Source organism: Strix uralensis, chromosome 4 (genome assembly GCF_047716275.1).
Source record: "Strix uralensis isolate ZFMK-TIS-50842 chromosome 4, bStrUra1, whole genome shotgun sequence".
NCBI lineage: Eukaryota > Metazoa > Chordata > Aves > Strigiformes > Strigidae > Strix > Strix uralensis.
Genome location: NC_133975.1, coordinates 25,536,009 through 25,552,223, shown reverse-complemented (window position 1 = coordinate 25,552,223; position 16,215 = coordinate 25,536,009). Strand labels below are relative to the sequence as shown.

The 16,215-nt window shown below is 43.6% G+C and overlaps 1 protein-coding gene across 1 annotated transcript in view; it reads right to left on the bottom strand.

Moving 5' to 3' along the window:
• NWD2 (NACHT and WD repeat domain containing 2) overlaps positions 1-4,938 on the bottom strand; it is a 58,763-nt gene extending 53,825 nt beyond the window's left edge. Inside the window, exon 1 of the mRNA XM_074865960.1 lies at positions 4,788-4,938. Within this exon, the coding sequence (XP_074722061.1) occupies positions 4,788-4,938 (151 nt within the window). The remainder of the gene's footprint in view (positions 1-4,787) is intronic.
• Positions 4,939-16,215: the final 11,277 nt, after the last annotated feature.

Here is a 16,215-nt window from a genome sequence, read left to right as displayed (position 1 = left end):
ATATAAAATTGTCTTTATAAAAAGATCTTCATGCAATGTATCCAAGTCGGGACACCATATGGTATTTTGGGGCTGTCCAAAATGGACCATCATTAACTAAGCATTATGCTGGCTTTTGAGTATTTTTCCACATTAACATTTTCTCAATTATGTTTTTTCTAAAAGAAACAACATTTCAGGTAAAAATAACATAATAGACCTGGAACATGCTAAGAATGAAAAGTAACACCTTTCTCTTATCTCATATGGCAATAACTTTGTAATTAAAGCAATCGTAATTCTTCATCTGTTATGAGTTATCCACCCTCATGTTCAGTAGCACTAAACTACAAATGCACATTTTTTTTCTTTCTCATGTACATCAACATGATCAAAAATACATGTAATTCCTGCAAAGCAGCCTTCAACAATAGGTCCAAACAAAAACATTGGTAAGGTCCATTTCTGCAGTCATTATTTATAGGAATAACCCTTTGCTAGTCAGCAAAACTAACTGCAGGTGAGAGTTTTGCCTTCTGTATCGCAAGAACATATGTAAATTGGGCATCAAACATTTGCACTTTATTAGAATCAAATGTTTTTCAAATTAATACAATGCTCTGGTTGATGCATGTCAATGGAAATAAACTGAGTTGAAAAACTGTGTAATAAGTCAAGAAAATGCAAACTCACTCAACAGTGTAAGACAAGGAAATCTCACTCAGGCAATCTATGGAGAAGCTGGTGAGGTTCCAGCTTTACAGATGAGTTTTATACCATGCTTGTACAATGGAGGAATTGAAGTGGTGGTAATACCAGTAGTATCTTCTGTTAGAGTAAGATCTTCATTTTACATTCCTACATGTATACATAGGACTTCATACTTAAGATTGTTAATCATGCCAATACTAGTATTAATTAGGTTTTTTTATACATAGTTGGTTTTACAGTTTTAAAAAATGGGTACTGGAGGCACAGAAATGACGAGGAACATAGCCTTTCTGTATTAAAAAGGTCTGTTAAAGCTTGTCCATGATCTCATCACAATTGTTTCTGTTTGTACGACAGAAATGTTTCCAATGGCTAACAAATGGCTAAAAGGTATTAGCTGTCAAGACCCAGTAAAAGCAGTCCTGTGTTGGAATTTAGGAAGTATGCAGAGGTGCTGCACAGAGGAGAGCTAGCTGAAATAATGGATGGAAAAGGGAGCATCCTTACCCTGTGAAGTGCTAAATGCAGCCCTGTTTACACTTTGAGATAAAACCGGCTAACACTACCTATGTCAGGACACACTCAGATGCTATATAAAGCTATTACCATCCTGTCTTCAAGAGAACAACCTGTGTGTAGGATTTGGCTTTATACATATCCCTCATCAGTGCATTCATTTGTCTCTGCTAAATTACAGACATGAAAGGCACCTTCACAATCAAAAGAGCTGAGAGTAAAAAACTATCAATGTCTTAACTAATCAAAGCAATAACGAGACCTTAAGTCAAACTAACAGAGGGCAAATTTACCCACTTTCAGAAGAGCCAAGAGAATTCAAAATTATCGGAGTTTTGTTCCAATTCACAGGATTTTGTTTTCCGGACAAATTCCTAACTCCAGTGAAGGCATCAGTTTCAACAAGGGCTTGTAATATTGCCTTATATCACCACATAATTTCTTGAAATAACAAACTTTGCAACTCAAATAATTTTCTGTTTGAAGTAGCGACAAGAATCACTGGAATGTTTTGAACGTATATAGGGCTGATGTCACAGCTCCGTGTAATGGGACCATATGGAAGTTTATACCTGTTTTATTCAATATGAACTGTATGTTAACGGCAGGCATCTATACAGGCACTACTGAGTAGCAGAGAAACTGTCATTAACTGATTGCTGCTACAGTCTACAAGTTTCCACATGTAACAGTAAAAGCTCTTATTACAATCAGGCAAATATAACTTACTTATCACTTTGAAGCAATAAAAATATCCTGAGAAAAACAATAAATTATTTAAAGCAAAATCTTCAACGTCTCTTAGCCAAAATACATATTTTAAATACGTCTGATTGCTTATATCTACTGAAATGAGAAAACAGACTTATTTATATTCAAATAATAAAGCAACTTCATTGTTTCTAAAGATCCAATCATCTTCAGTGATATGAAGATTGATTAGTTGATATCAACAATTTGAGCAAGACAATACTGTTAACTACTAGGGGAAAATACTTTTGCTTATCTACAAGATTTCCTCTAGAAAACAAGACTGTAAAATGAAGCAATTTTGTTCCTGTTACCCATTCTCACTGTCGCCACTTACTGTTCTTTTTAGGGATTTCTGTTTAAAATAATTTTCCTACTTGTAAAATAAAGCCATAATATGTTTCAGTCATACATATGTTTGTAAAGAACAGACCAAACACTGATTCACCAGAGTTCTCTAATATACACTTATAAAACTGATACAGTTCAAGAAAACTACGCTTAAGTTTGTACGCTTTAAGTTGCAGATAAAGTTTTCTTGTGACTGCTAGTGGCATTAACCCCTACATTTCTCTGGCACCATGGTTCTGACACGTACAGAGCACAGCCCGGGGGGGTGTGTGGAGGGGGTGGGGGTATTCACTTGGATGCACCGCCCCTTTCAGGGATGCTCTACACCAAGAACAACTGGTATTGATATGCTGAAAATTAACAAGAAAGGCCTTAGTCATGCAAATATTCATTGTGGTTTGGGGCTTAAATATGCTAAACAGTTTACTAAGTTGGAGAAGTTTAACCTTTTTTTCCAGAAAGGTTTCCAGCACTTGCATTGTGCAGTCTTCTAGGTATTTTGCAAACAGTCTTTTTATTTCTAAGTACTTTACTAGATGATATCTAAATCCCATTGTAGGCTACTTTTTCTTGTTTAACCATATATTCTTTTTTTTGAGGTCACATCCTGGTAGTAATACTTCTGTGTCGGTGATATCACTGATAAATAGTCATGGTTGTTTCTCATCATTTAGAGTCCCTAAATGTTCATAATCAGAATCTGTAATCACTCTGAAATTTTTGTCCCAAACTACCATTTCTGATAGCAGGAGCAATGTTGCAGATAAAATTTTGATGAGAAATGTTAATCATTGTGACCATGTGATCCTACAAAGAAGCTAATATAAATAATCCTAAATCGACCGAATTATTTTCTTCCTCTTAGTGTCTTTTTAAAGTTGAAATTTTGAAATAACAATGTGAGGGTACAATCCTGCAAATGGGTATCTATGGCTTCAAAACCTAACTTTTAGAATGAGTCTAGCGGGGTTTTTTTGTTTTTTTGTTTTTTTTTTTTAATTTTGGCAAATAACTAGCTAAGAAACCAAGCTGTCCTGACAGTAAATGCCATTCACGTCAAATACGGAGGTATCAGTAGCTCCAGAGTTAAGGCGATGCTGGCAGAGATCCATTTCTAATGAATTAACATATCTTCTAAACATGCACACTAATTTTCCTTCCGAGCCAAATACACATTTCTTTTCCATTATCGCTATTTATACATCTTTGCTGAGATTGCAACAATAAACTGCAAGCATTTTCATGCTCTCCTTAAAGAATGGCATCTTTTTAAACAAACAGGGATGTCGGATGTGAGAGCTGAGAGTTTCCTTGTGTCGAGAGCAACTCGGAAGACCTGGAGGTGTGGGAATTCTTCAAGGCAACGCTATGCCCACTTTTTTGCTTGTGAGCGCATTTTCTCATGCTCCCGTAAGTATTGGTGCCAAGACAATTTTCACTTCAAAATTCAAACTATTTTGTCATTTCAGGCATGATTTTCAGATCCCTGACGTTTGCATGAAAGGTGACAGTATTGTTGAATTAGAAGTGTGGGGGGGAAGGCGGTGGGTTGCGGCGTGAAAGAGAATTGTGAATACAGTGGGCTCATTTTTACAGGCAAGAAATGTCACAGGTGTGAACGTTTAATTTATTATTTCCACGCTTCGAGTGGGAATATGCTTCAGCAACTTAAATTTTACGAGTGGGAATGACACCTCCTGAATGTATGCAAATTCCTCGTATCAAAGGGTAATTTTAAAAATAGGCTTTAAGTAGCAAGATGCCTAATTAGTTCAGATGCCGAGTATGCGATCCTGACATTATTAAGCTAAAACTGCAGGTTTCAGTGCATGCTTCCTCGGAAGCAGAGTACGGCCGGGATCAAAGGACCACATTTGCTGTCGCCTCAGCCGGCTGAGACCTGCTTTCCCTGTGCTAGGAAATCGGAAACTCTATTAACCAGCCTCCCCAGGAGAGCTCCGCAAAGCATCCCCCCGGAAAACCTTCCCCTTCGCTAGCAGGCAGCCCCCTTCCACGTCCCGAGCCCCCCGTGCCCCGCTGCTCCGACACCTCAAAGAGAGACCCGCCCGGTACCTTTCAGACGTGCCATTTACTGGCACAAAACTTCAGGAGCGGAGTATATCGGCGCCCCCAAATCCCCGCCCGAGCTCGCACACCGACACCCGGCCGAGCGACCCCCCGGCGCGCTGCCCCACGCCTCACCCCGCCACCCCCCCGCGGCCGCCTCGCCCCGCGCCCCACACGGCGCCCGGCGGGGCGGTCCCGCTCCCCGCAGCGCGCCGGCCTGGCGGCCCTCGGGGCCGGCCGCGGGGACAAGGACGAGGAGCCGGTCTCGGCCACGCCGCGGGCCCCCGGAGCGAGGGTGCCCGGCGCCGCCCGGGAGCAGCGGGAAGCGCCGGGGCGGCGGCCGGGGCCGGGGCCGTGCGGGCGGCAGGGGGAGCTGCGGGGCGGGCGGCGGGGCCCGGCGGGCCGCGCGTTACCTTCGGGGTTGGCGCTGATGAAGACGCGGACGCTCCTGCCGCTCGGCACCAGGTGGGACGGCAGCGCCGAGAGGTTGCCGGAGAAAGCCGCCCGCCGCAGCGCCGCGTCCCGCGGGCAGGGCAGCCTGCCGCCCGCCCCGGCCGGCCACATCCCGCCGCGCCGCAGGGCCGTCCTCGCAGGCGGCCGCCGGGCCGCGGCTCAGGGCAGCCCCCGGACCGCGGCGGCGGCAGCGGCGCTCCCCACCGGCTCGCCGGCAGCGGCCATGCGGACCCTCCGGCTACCCGGGGCCGCCACCCGCCTCCTCGGCGGCGGCGCGGCTGGGGCTGAGGCCGCCGCCCGGCGCCGGAGCGCGGGGGCTGCGGGGAGGCGAGGCGGAGGCGGGGAGGGCGCGGGAAGAAAGTTTGCGGCGGAGCGGTGCCGGGCGCGGCGGGACGGCGGCGGCAGCCTGGGCCCCAGCGCCGCCCGCCCGCGGGCCCCGGCTGCCGCCGAGAGCGGGGGGAGAGCCGCTGCGCGGCCGGGCCGGCGAGTCTCTCGGGTTCCCCCTGCGCCCACGAGGGTCTGCGGTGTCCGAGGCAGGGGCGTCTCCGGCGGGGCTGGCGGCGCCTTCCCTCCTCCGAGTGGGTCACAGCCCCGGGATCGGGTTTTTATAGGAAAACTGCTGCCGGCTCGTCCTTTGGGCTCTGAGGAGTTCAGAGCCCTTGCGCTTTGTTCCGTAATCGCCTGCACGGGAGTCCCACCCGCTCAGATATAAAAGAGATGCTCTTGCTGCTTTTTTCCTTCCCCCCCCGTGTTTTTTTTTTTTTTAATCAGTTATTTATTTATCGGAATAAATGAAAAGCCCCGGTCTGAAGAATGAAAGAGGAAGGAAGCAGCGCGGCCGGCGGGATGCGGCCCCTTTGCAGCAGTCAGTGGCGGGGCATCCCGTCGGGCAGAGCCGATGAAATATTCAGGAGGGCGGCGGGGTCGGGCGGCGGCTCCGCCGGGGCGGGCGGAGGCGGCGGCGGCGGCGGGCCGGTCCCCGCTGGAGGCTGGCGGTGCGGCGCGGCGAGGCGCGGTGCGGTGCGGTGAGGCGGCCCCAGCCCCAGCGGGCGGCGGGCCTTGGGCGAGCCGCAGAGTTTAGAAACCTCCCCGGGAGGGGCGGGCAGGCAGGGACCTGGCAGCAGGGCGGAGAGGAGGGGCTGGAGGGGCAGGGGAGGGGGGGCGCGGGGCCGCAATTAGCCTGCCGGGTCTGTCGGCCGTGGGAATACCTTCTCGGGAGGAAGATGCAGACTTCGACAGAGGGGCTCGCAGGTGTTTCTGCATGCTTAAAAGGCTGGAGATAAAAGTCTTTAATGTGGCTACCCACGTAATATCTGTGTCGGCTATTTCATATGCTACATCTGATACAAAGCTGCTTTGTGTATTTATTCATATTAAATATATAATGCACTATGTATAGTATATATAAACCAACCTTACCGGGGATTTATAGAGCATTTAAGAGCTGAGGTCTTCCTTCCGCCACCCTTTTGGTACTCGCTTGCTTCCCCCCCCCGGCCTGCTGCAGTCCCCGCCGGACGAGTGGCCCACGCTGGCAGGCAGGGTCAGCACCAGGGGAGGCTGAGGTAGGCAACACTGCTCAGGTAGGCAAAAGCAAGCTGCTCAGCTCTGTTTCAGAAATGAAGGTGACAGCCAGATGCGTTCCTTAAGCATTGCTGAGCAGATTTTTTTAAAAATCCTGATTTCTTAAAGAAGTCATACGCAAAATTGCATCCTGTGTGTATTTGCATGTGAGTATAAGGGAGTAATTTTGTTGCTGTTTGCTTGCTGTTGCTTTATTAGTTCTGCACCCCATAAGTTTTAGGCCAATTTAAACCAAATGAAACGGGCAAATTTTAAGATATTAATTCTCAAAGAGGTAATAACATTCCTGTAAGTTCTGTGAACATAGCTGGGCAGGGGGGAGTGCACTTCTCTGCAAACAGGAAAAATATGCAGTGTACATTTCAACCATTAATATTGAAATGCCAACATTGGACAGAGAGGTTGTGCCGCTGTGTTGGGAACTGAATGCCTAGGAATTGGAAAGTCCCTCTGTCAATCTAAAAGGATATTCCTGTAGGATTCAGTGGTGTCCAGTAAGGAACAAATCTTGCTTGAAGCCTTTCATGGTAGATGTGCATATTTCTCTTCTCTGTGAATTCTCTGAAGCTTTGGTATAATTTGTTTAAAAAAATCTGACAGTCATGAGATGCAATTCCCTCGGAAATGAGGCTTCATATATGTCAATGCTTGCAGAACCATTGGTCTTATCTGCACTTCACTTACCGTCTGTATAGCAAATGTGCGTAGACGTGCCTTTTTCTGGCTTGTGTCATGAACAGGTAATTTCTCTAATACAGAGCTGAAAAGCAGCTCCTTGAGGCTGCAGACAGTTAATGAATGCACGAAGGAAATGATTTGTAGTGTAGGCTGAATTACGTCTTACGTACTTTGCTGGGACTAACCCTCAGCTGGGCTATCTCCTTTGCTTCTCCAGCATAAAGTACTAGGCAGTTCTTAGATAGGAATTCGCTTGTGGAAGCAGCTCCTGGTAAGGATGCAGAGACTCACTTCATATTGCTGCTGCCTTAGTGTTATCATCAATACATTTCTCAGACAGCTTCTTTGGAAGATGAGGCTCACTGATCTATCCCTTTACCATGCCAGCCGTAATGCAGTGGTTTTTTTAAGACTTTTTGGCAGTCATCTTCACTAAGTTGAAAATTTGAGTTTGCATAATTTGAATTCTTTTGGATTTTTGTCTTTGACAGCGTTGACAACAGCATCAGCTTTTAACTGAATATATTGTCTCACGAACCCCAGCTGAATGAAATGGGACCAGGCCTATCATTACCAACTGTTCACCCCGTCTGTTTGTTGCCGGGTGTCACCGCTCTTGCGGCAGGCATAGTTGTGTTGCATATGAAGCAGGTAGTCTGTGCAGCTTGCAGGCTCCCACTATGCAGTTCAGAACCTGTGCTGATCTATATTACTATTTTGATCTGTAAACTGGATTGCCTTTGTGCATGACTCAGCTTCCTGTCACAGAGCTGCCACCTCTGCGAAAGCTGGAACTGGACAGATGCCTCAGAGTGGTAATCTCTTCAGCTGTCCAGCTTCAGTCTGTCTGCGTTTGGGGCTCAACATCCTCAGATTCAGTGCCTGTGAACATAAAATGCTGGGAATGAAGTACAATGAGGCTGAAATGGAGAGGATAATGAAATGATTACAGAGAAACTGTTGCTTTACTTGAGACTTTACCAGTGTGAAAGCACTCTGGGTTCACTTAGTTTGGAAATTAGTTGGTAGCTTTTCTTAAATTAAAAGGAATTGTTTTATTCAACAAGAAGAAAAAGAATATCAAAGAATGTGATGTAAACCCAAATACAAATCATAAAGAGGATACTGCTGTGTTCATTATAAAGCATACATCAAAATTACCCTGTTTCATATTGAATAACAGATTTTGTAAATTTTTCATTTAGGAAAATGTGCTACTTTAGGAGTGATATTTTAGAATCAGTGTCTGTATTTGAGTCCCAAACTAGTTACGCGGAAGCCGCCTGAGCAGAGATTCTCATCCGGTAGAAAAGATTGCAGAGCACTGCCTGAAGGCATGATCCCCAAACTTTCACACTGACTTTACTGTACTTGGAGCAGATCTTTAGTGTCTGTCATTAAAGTTAATGCAAGAAGTATCCTTGTGCTGAACAGGAATTAAAAACAGATTTGTAATTCTGCAAATGGCTTCATATAAACATGGCTAGTAGCTTGATCCTGAAAAAATGCAGATCAGTAAAGTAGCAGGGAATCTTTATTCATATGCATTCAGTATACTTTTTTTCCCTTTTATCTGAGTGTTTCTTGGTTATCATTCTGGCCTCATTTGCTCCAAGTTCAGATATATTTAAATGAAGCTACAGAATGCATCGTTTGGTAAAACACATGAGTTAAACCCAAGTTATTCCTGACGGTATGATCCTGCCATAATTCAGACAGAGTAGTGCTTTACTTCTTGAGAAGTCCCCCAGGAAATGGTAAGACACTGAAGCTATGAAGTATAGCTCAGTAGTCCTGATCCAAATCCATGGAGATCAGTAAAAAGCGCACCAAGTTGTTTGGCTTAAACCCAGCTTGAATAAGGGTTTGCAGTTGACAAACAGCTTCCTGAGACATGTCATTCTGAGTTGAGTTTTGTGTAAAAACCAGCATTATAGATCAGCTTTAATAGTCTGAAGAGCTTGGGAAGTAACGCTGTAGGTAGTGTTGTGATACAAACTATGAGAAACAAATCTATTCTGTCTGCAAGTTGAATTTATGTTCTTGGTTGTATGTACTTTAATACATATTGTGGGGTGCGCAGAAGTGCTTGGTAGTGGCTTAATTTCAGTCTCACTGCAATCAATGGAGACATGCTCAGTGATTCTGTTGAAGTGAAGGCATATCTGTAGTTAGCACTTTTGGAAATCCTATACCAAGTATGTGACAGGGTCATAATAGCTAAGGGTTTTTTTTAATATCTTTCAAGTGTTTTGCCCTGCACTAAAATACATCCACTGAGGTATGACCTAGGTACTTAAAATACCCATCCATTCTCCTCAGATGTTTAGAGCCTGGTTCTGTCAGGGGCTGCACGTTCAGCCTTCCTGTTGTCTTCTTTCCAAAACAGTAGCTATGTGCAGGGGAAGGCAAAGTTTTAAGACAGGTCAAAAATCAAAGTTTAAGGGTCAGCAAATTGACCAGCATCTGCCCTTTCACATAGAAGCTAAAAGACTCCTGTGTGGAATTACATCTTCTGATTGAATACTAACTTAAAGCTGAGTGGTTTTTTGCAGCTTCCTAGCAAGCTGGCCCAGTTTTAGGAGCAGGCGAAGCAGGCAGTTGCCTAGAGCGACAGACGAAAGGAGGCAATAAAATCCGATTTTAAGCAAGAAAGAGACCCTGTGACTCTGTGCCTGTTTCTGCCTGTTTAATGAGGACTTTGTGTGTTCCCCAGGCATCATTCTCTCCAAGCTGCTGTGGTGCTGAGACTGAGCAAACTCCTTACCATGGGAACTATGGCCATGGTCCTGTTGTTTGAACATCCCATCTATTTGTTCTTGTCTCTGCTTCAGTTTGCTGCTGCTGAAACTGAGGGGAGAAACTCTGTGCTCCTTCTCTGCTCCTTTTTCTTGACAGTGCTGTATTACTTTTGTTGGGGTGGTTGGATTGGCAGAAGAGCAGGGGCAGATGTGCTGAGACTAGAGAGCTCACAGAATTCATGCTTCACTAAAAAAAATCCCACCCTGTTATTATTATCCTTGCAAATTAGGAATGACAGGCTGCTGAGACTTACTGAGTTTATATTTATGTCAAAAAACTGATTGCAAGAAATAAGAGATGTCTTAGCAAATCTTATACAGTACTGAGTTCCTATAAGGACCTTTCAGGGCTCAGTTAACTCTATGTGATGTAGATTTCCATTTTCCACCTAGTTTTGAGTGCTAAAAATGTTTGTTTCCTTCCTTTTTTTTCCTCCCTCACAGCTTGTGCTTTGACACCTCTGGGCTTTAGGGATGAATCTCTTCCATGCTGTGAATAGGTTGCTGTATCAGGCTTTGCCAACAGATAGACTCAATGGTAGCCTTCAGTCTCACTGACAACATGGTTACAAGCTGTAACACAGAACCTATCTGGAGCGATAGTCATTTTGCTTTACTGCTCTTCAGAGGAGCTACTTGGAGCAACAGAGTTTTGTGAGCTGACTTGCAAGGTCCGAGACATGACACTGTATTGGTTTGTATTAGGTTCACAGTTAGGTTTATTGTGTCATCCAAAGACATCGGTAGGTCAGCCTTCATCACACATCAGGATCCTTAATAGCGAGATGGGAAATGTATATAGATTACAAAAAAAGACAGTCCAGTAATAAGAATTTGGAAAGCACATTACATATGATTATACTTTGAAATTTTAGTCAATCACTGCATCACATCAAGAGGAAATTTATGGGAGGCAGATTATCCCACATTGGCCCACCAGAGTGTTCTTACACTTTCTCTGAAACACCTGCACTACTGCACCCAAAAGAGGGTGCTAAACTTTGGTTTCATAAAACAAGGACAAGTTTGAGTTTCTGTGGTTTTTAGTCCAGGAATACATTTTTCCTGTGGTTGACCCTGTGATGAAATTCTGGTAACTTCTCCATGTTCTCTGCACAATTTAATGATAAAAAAGTTTTCTTTTTCCATGTTGCTATTTTGCTCTTGAATATACAGTAGTGGAATACGTGTTAAGTCTTCAAACGACATCACTTTCACAAGTGCTAAGGGGGCACTCCAACCTGGAATAAGATTTCCAAATACAGAGAGGCATAAGAACAATCCTGGTTTTCAGGAGCTGCCAAGCAATGTAATTATGCACTTGTATGATACACAGATTAATTTATATTTCAAGGAAAATGGGGAAGATAATACCTCCAAGCTAGGTTTGTACCTTTGTAAGCACAGTGGTGCTTCATTCTCACCTCCCAAGTCCCAGTCTTACTTGCCAGCTGGCTCTGGCACAAGGAATTCTACTTTATCCTAAACACAGTGCACCATCAGGAATCTGCCTTAACCCCTGGAATGACAACGGTCTGGAAATGGAAGAGGTCTGCATGGGTTTTGTTTTGGTTTGGTTTTCTTTTTTTTGAGCTTCTTTAGAAATTTTCTGTTTTATTTGAAACCTAGCAAGGCAAACATAACCATTTCTCTTAAAATATTGTAGTGGCTATACCACATCTTTATCTCATGTCACACTTGATTGAAAGGTTCTTTGCAGCTAAAATAGCATGTTGAAGGCATGGAAATTATTTTTGTCTTAGTTTCTACTGGAAGCTTAAAAGAAACCTGTTTCTTCATACAGAATTAGTGTTCTCTTGCACACATATGTAGACGTACCCAAGGATAGGTGCATACACACGTACACACACACTCAAAAGACACACAAGGACTTGCTAAATTCACACAGGGACTACGCAATAGTCAGGTTTCCAAGTTAGTCATTCCGATTTGCCTGTACAGCTTTAAAGTTTTCCCTGTGGCATGTATGTGTTATACCAATCTTTAACTAACTGACCCAGTACTCTATTTTACCATCCCTTCACATAACTCGGTGCAGAAAAGAGGGGTGTTCACTTAATGAACAGTATTCAACTGCTGGTCAGTGTGCATTCAGTGGCATACTTGCAGCTCACCGCTCAGACCCTGTTAGAAGGCAGAAGCACTCTTTTCCTCCTGAGCTTTTCCATATAATTTCCCAAGTTAATAAGTATATGAACACTTCCTACATCTGAGTAACACCCAAGCCAGAGAAAGTTTCATTATTGAAGCATACTTGTTCCACTGAAACACAGGAAAATGAACACCTGAAGTATCTGTTAATTTTGGATGCCCTCTCTTATCAGCTTCAGCTATAGCTGAGAGCGTTCAGTGGTTTTGTGTTTTAACCTTCAGACTTCCAAGTCAGGTGTCCAGAAAATGAAGAACCTAGAATTAATGACCACCCCTGAAAAATCTAAATGGCTTAATTAGCATCCTAGGAAGTCTTGGTGGAAGCCAGGATGGAATGTAATTCCCTCCCCCTATGGAGCAACATTCACTTTCTTAGCCGTGAAATGACCCTTTCCTTTTCCTGTAATTCCTTGCCTCATTCCTGCACCTCCTAACCTCAGTTAAAAATAAATCAGCAATCTGCTTTGTTTTACGGTCCTGTATCATCCTTAAAGGTTATCCATCATTACAACAAAAAAGGCAAAATATGCATATTTTGCCATGTATTTTTAACTTATTCAGTAAGCCGCAATTTCCCTCCTCAGCCCACCGTCACAGTCTTCCCACATGCTTAATTTGCTTCCCTAGGGATTTTATCCTACTTCACTCTCCATGTCTTTATCCCATTCAGCTTGTCTCACCCAGTCCTTTCATCCTCTTCCCAGATTCTTGTCCAATGTGTCTGTCTCTTTCCATTGCCCACCACCTATTTTTTCCCTCTTCTAGCTACTGGTCCTAGTCTCCCATTACACTCTTTTTGTGCAATCTCAGTGCCTTTTTCTTTTCACGCACCTTGTCCTCATCTCTTTGGCCAACAACGCACTTTTTGCTCTTCTGTCCCTGTGCTTTCCAGGGATCATGACTCTGCATAGCTATTTTGAGCTCCCCTTCTCCCCAGTTCCCTGTCTGACTTCAGTCCTCCCTTTCCCCTGCGCCTGCTCTGCTGCCTCCCATCCTGGGGGGTGGTGGATGGCCCTTGCTGCTCCCTGACAAACACTTCTCCTAGGACAGTAAAAAGGAGTCTTTAAAATTACGTACTGGTAGTGGTGACAAGCATGTTAAAGTTCCATATGGTGAGAACATCTGAGATGCACCTAAAGGCTTCTGGGTCTAGAAGTTGCTTACAGCAGCAAAGAAGATACACATTGCACTCCCTCTGAGGAAATGCAATCCAAATACAAACCAGAAAGTAAAGGAGGAGGAGGGACAGAAGGCTGAGATGTTTCCCTGTAAGTCTGTCCAAGTTTCTGTGCCGTTGCTTTTGCATAGATTGTTATGGCAAGTAATCTTGGAATCATATTCAAAACAGCAATTAGGGAGAGGCTGAGCCTAGTGAGTATGTACGTGTCTGCAGCAGAGTTAAGAGGGGGCCATCTGCTGTGCAGGATTTTATGAGTGTTTTCTTCTTCTAAGTGAACTACACCTGCTGCACATGTGGCAAGTGAATTTTAAATAGATAAGTCAAAATATTCATGCTGCAAGATTGCTGATGAATAAAGTTTAACAATCTGATTATATATGTGTGCCTGTGTGTATAATTATTTATTTGTGCACATTACATGGAAAATAAAATTGCTACTCTCTGATGTGTTTGTGCTAATAGAAAATGAAGCCATTTACACTCCATTGTTAATGTGATTTTATGGGATTTATTGACATGGCAAGTTTATTTTAGATGTATGAAGACCCAGGGGAGTGGGATTATAATAGCAACATTAATTTGTCTTCTTAGTGCTAAGAAAGAAAAAAAACCCCAAACTTGCTAAGCTTTGTTTTACCTGCAGGGGTTCTGAAAAAGCAGCTGTCACTCTTTTAGTCTTATTTAGTATATGCCATCATTTTTCATCTGACTCCTGAAATGATACTGCACGTATGCTGGGGAAAAGGGAAGCTCTCCACCTGCTCCAAGTCCAGAACAAAGTACTTAATCTTGGAGACAAGTACTGAGAGCAAAAGGAAGTTTCTCTGCATGAATCTGGTTGTTGTGCCACAGAAATGATGGCAGTGGATTTCTGCCTCTAGTCTACTGTTGCTGATCCTGATTTCTGTAAACTGATGGAGCATGGAGTACCTTATTACCAAATGCCATCATAGACATGTTTTGCAAGCATTGCTGTGCCACACTTGCACAGTGCTGTGCTCTGAAGTGTTATGAAGGCCCTTAGGCAGCCTGAATGTAAAAACATTTGCTGAAGAATCATGACGACAACCATCATCATCCAAGGGTGAATTTTAATTTGAAATACTCATTATCCCCAAATAAAATCTGTCATTTGGGTCATTGCTGTTGCTTCTGTAAAATGTTTGGGTTTTTTTGGTTGGTTTTTTTTTTTTTTTTTTTTAACACAGAAGCAAAAATAGTTTAGATCTGTGCTTGGCAGTTAATCATATTTGGTAAACCATTTAAATAATTCAGTAAGTCTCTTTTATGAGTTATGCATTGCTTATTGTAAAGAATGGCATCAGAGTCTGCCCTTTCATCAATGTACATATGTATAAACCAGCAGATCTGAAAATGTTTCAGAGCTCCAGCTACACAGTCATATTGAAGGTCACTGTCAGGGTGAGATCATGTACCAGCCCCTCTTGTGCACTGTTTTTCTTGTGAAGAAAATCTGCATGTTTGGGCTAGATGGGAGCAGCAGCAGGCACCAGGCAGAGACACAACCCCCGACACTCACCAGCTGCTTACTCCAGGCACCAGCTTCTGACTCTCTCTTTGCCAAGTATTCTGTGAGCAGGTAAGTGTGCTGAATGTGTGGTTTAATGTTTCCTATTGGCTGAGCTGCCTGATGGGTGCAATTGCTCCTTTTTTAATTTTCCTGTGTAAGAGAGTTGGTGGCTGGTCTTCCAAGAGATGAATGCCAACTGAAAACAGTTGGACAGCTTTAAATCTTTTATAAAAACAACTCTCTAAGTAAAAGCTTTGCTTTAAGGTGTCCCAACTACCCACAAAAACCTAGTAAATTCCCTCTTGTTCAGAAATAGAGCTGTTCTCCCACTAGAAGTGTGGGAACTTGCTTTATTGGCTTTTTTGTGGCCCTCTTCTATTAACAGAATTGAGGCCTGGAGATGCTAAGTGACAGTTCAGGCATGCTTGGGGAACCGAACCACAAATTCTAAAGTCTCAATTGAAGTGATTGAAACTCAGCTTCAGTTCTTACTCTTTTTCTGTTAAACAGAAAAGAATGAAAGCAACTGAGAGCATTTTATCACTCCCCCCCAAAATTCATGTGTTCATGAAAGCACATAAAAGCATGCAAGCTGAGGAAAAATGCTCTCTTCTGAGGACATGAGTACTCCTGTTGATTTCAGTAGGAGACAGATCACAGCTAGAGCTGGGATGAAGCTCTCTGCTTCCCGCTAGGTTGTATCTTGCTTGTGCGGACCCAGTTAAACAAATTTCTAAATCTGAGTCAGGAAGATGATTCCCTACAGGCCAGGTGGACTAGGGCTGTTGGCTAATTTTGGTACCCACTGTTATGGGTGGCCTGATCTGCTTCAAGCAGTCATTGAGCATATTTATCCCACAAATTCTCATGCCTACAGTATTTTTTTGGCTTTGTAGTGTTGTACAAAGTATGCAGGCTTCAGCTTGTTACTGGGTGTTGAAAAATGTGTTATGGTGTGTAATAATATATGGAAATATAATATAATAATATAAATAAATAAAATGGATTTCCTTTTAGGTTTTCTTTGGCCCAAATATATGTTATGTATTCTCTTCAACTCACTGAGAGAATTGTCTACTGAATGAGGCATGGTCAGGGTGTCAGGAGACTTGGGTTTAACTCCCAGGCCTGTCAAAGTTTCCTGTGCAATGACTAAGCAGGTCAATTAGGACTAGATCTACTGAGAAATTTAAGGATATAACTCCATGTGATCATGATCTTTCTTTGGCTGCTGCTGAATCCTTAGTTCCCTAATTGCTAATTTAGGTCACTCAGCCTTATAGCTTCTGAGAGCCTCTTTCCTCAGAAAATAATTCTTCCCATAGATGTTCAGGAGTCAGGGAGTCAAATCTGGGGCCGAAGACTGAATAGCTTTAGCAGTAAGTTTATATACATAATTTCCTCATTTGTAAGCTGTAAGGGAGCAAAGATACAAGCTGTAG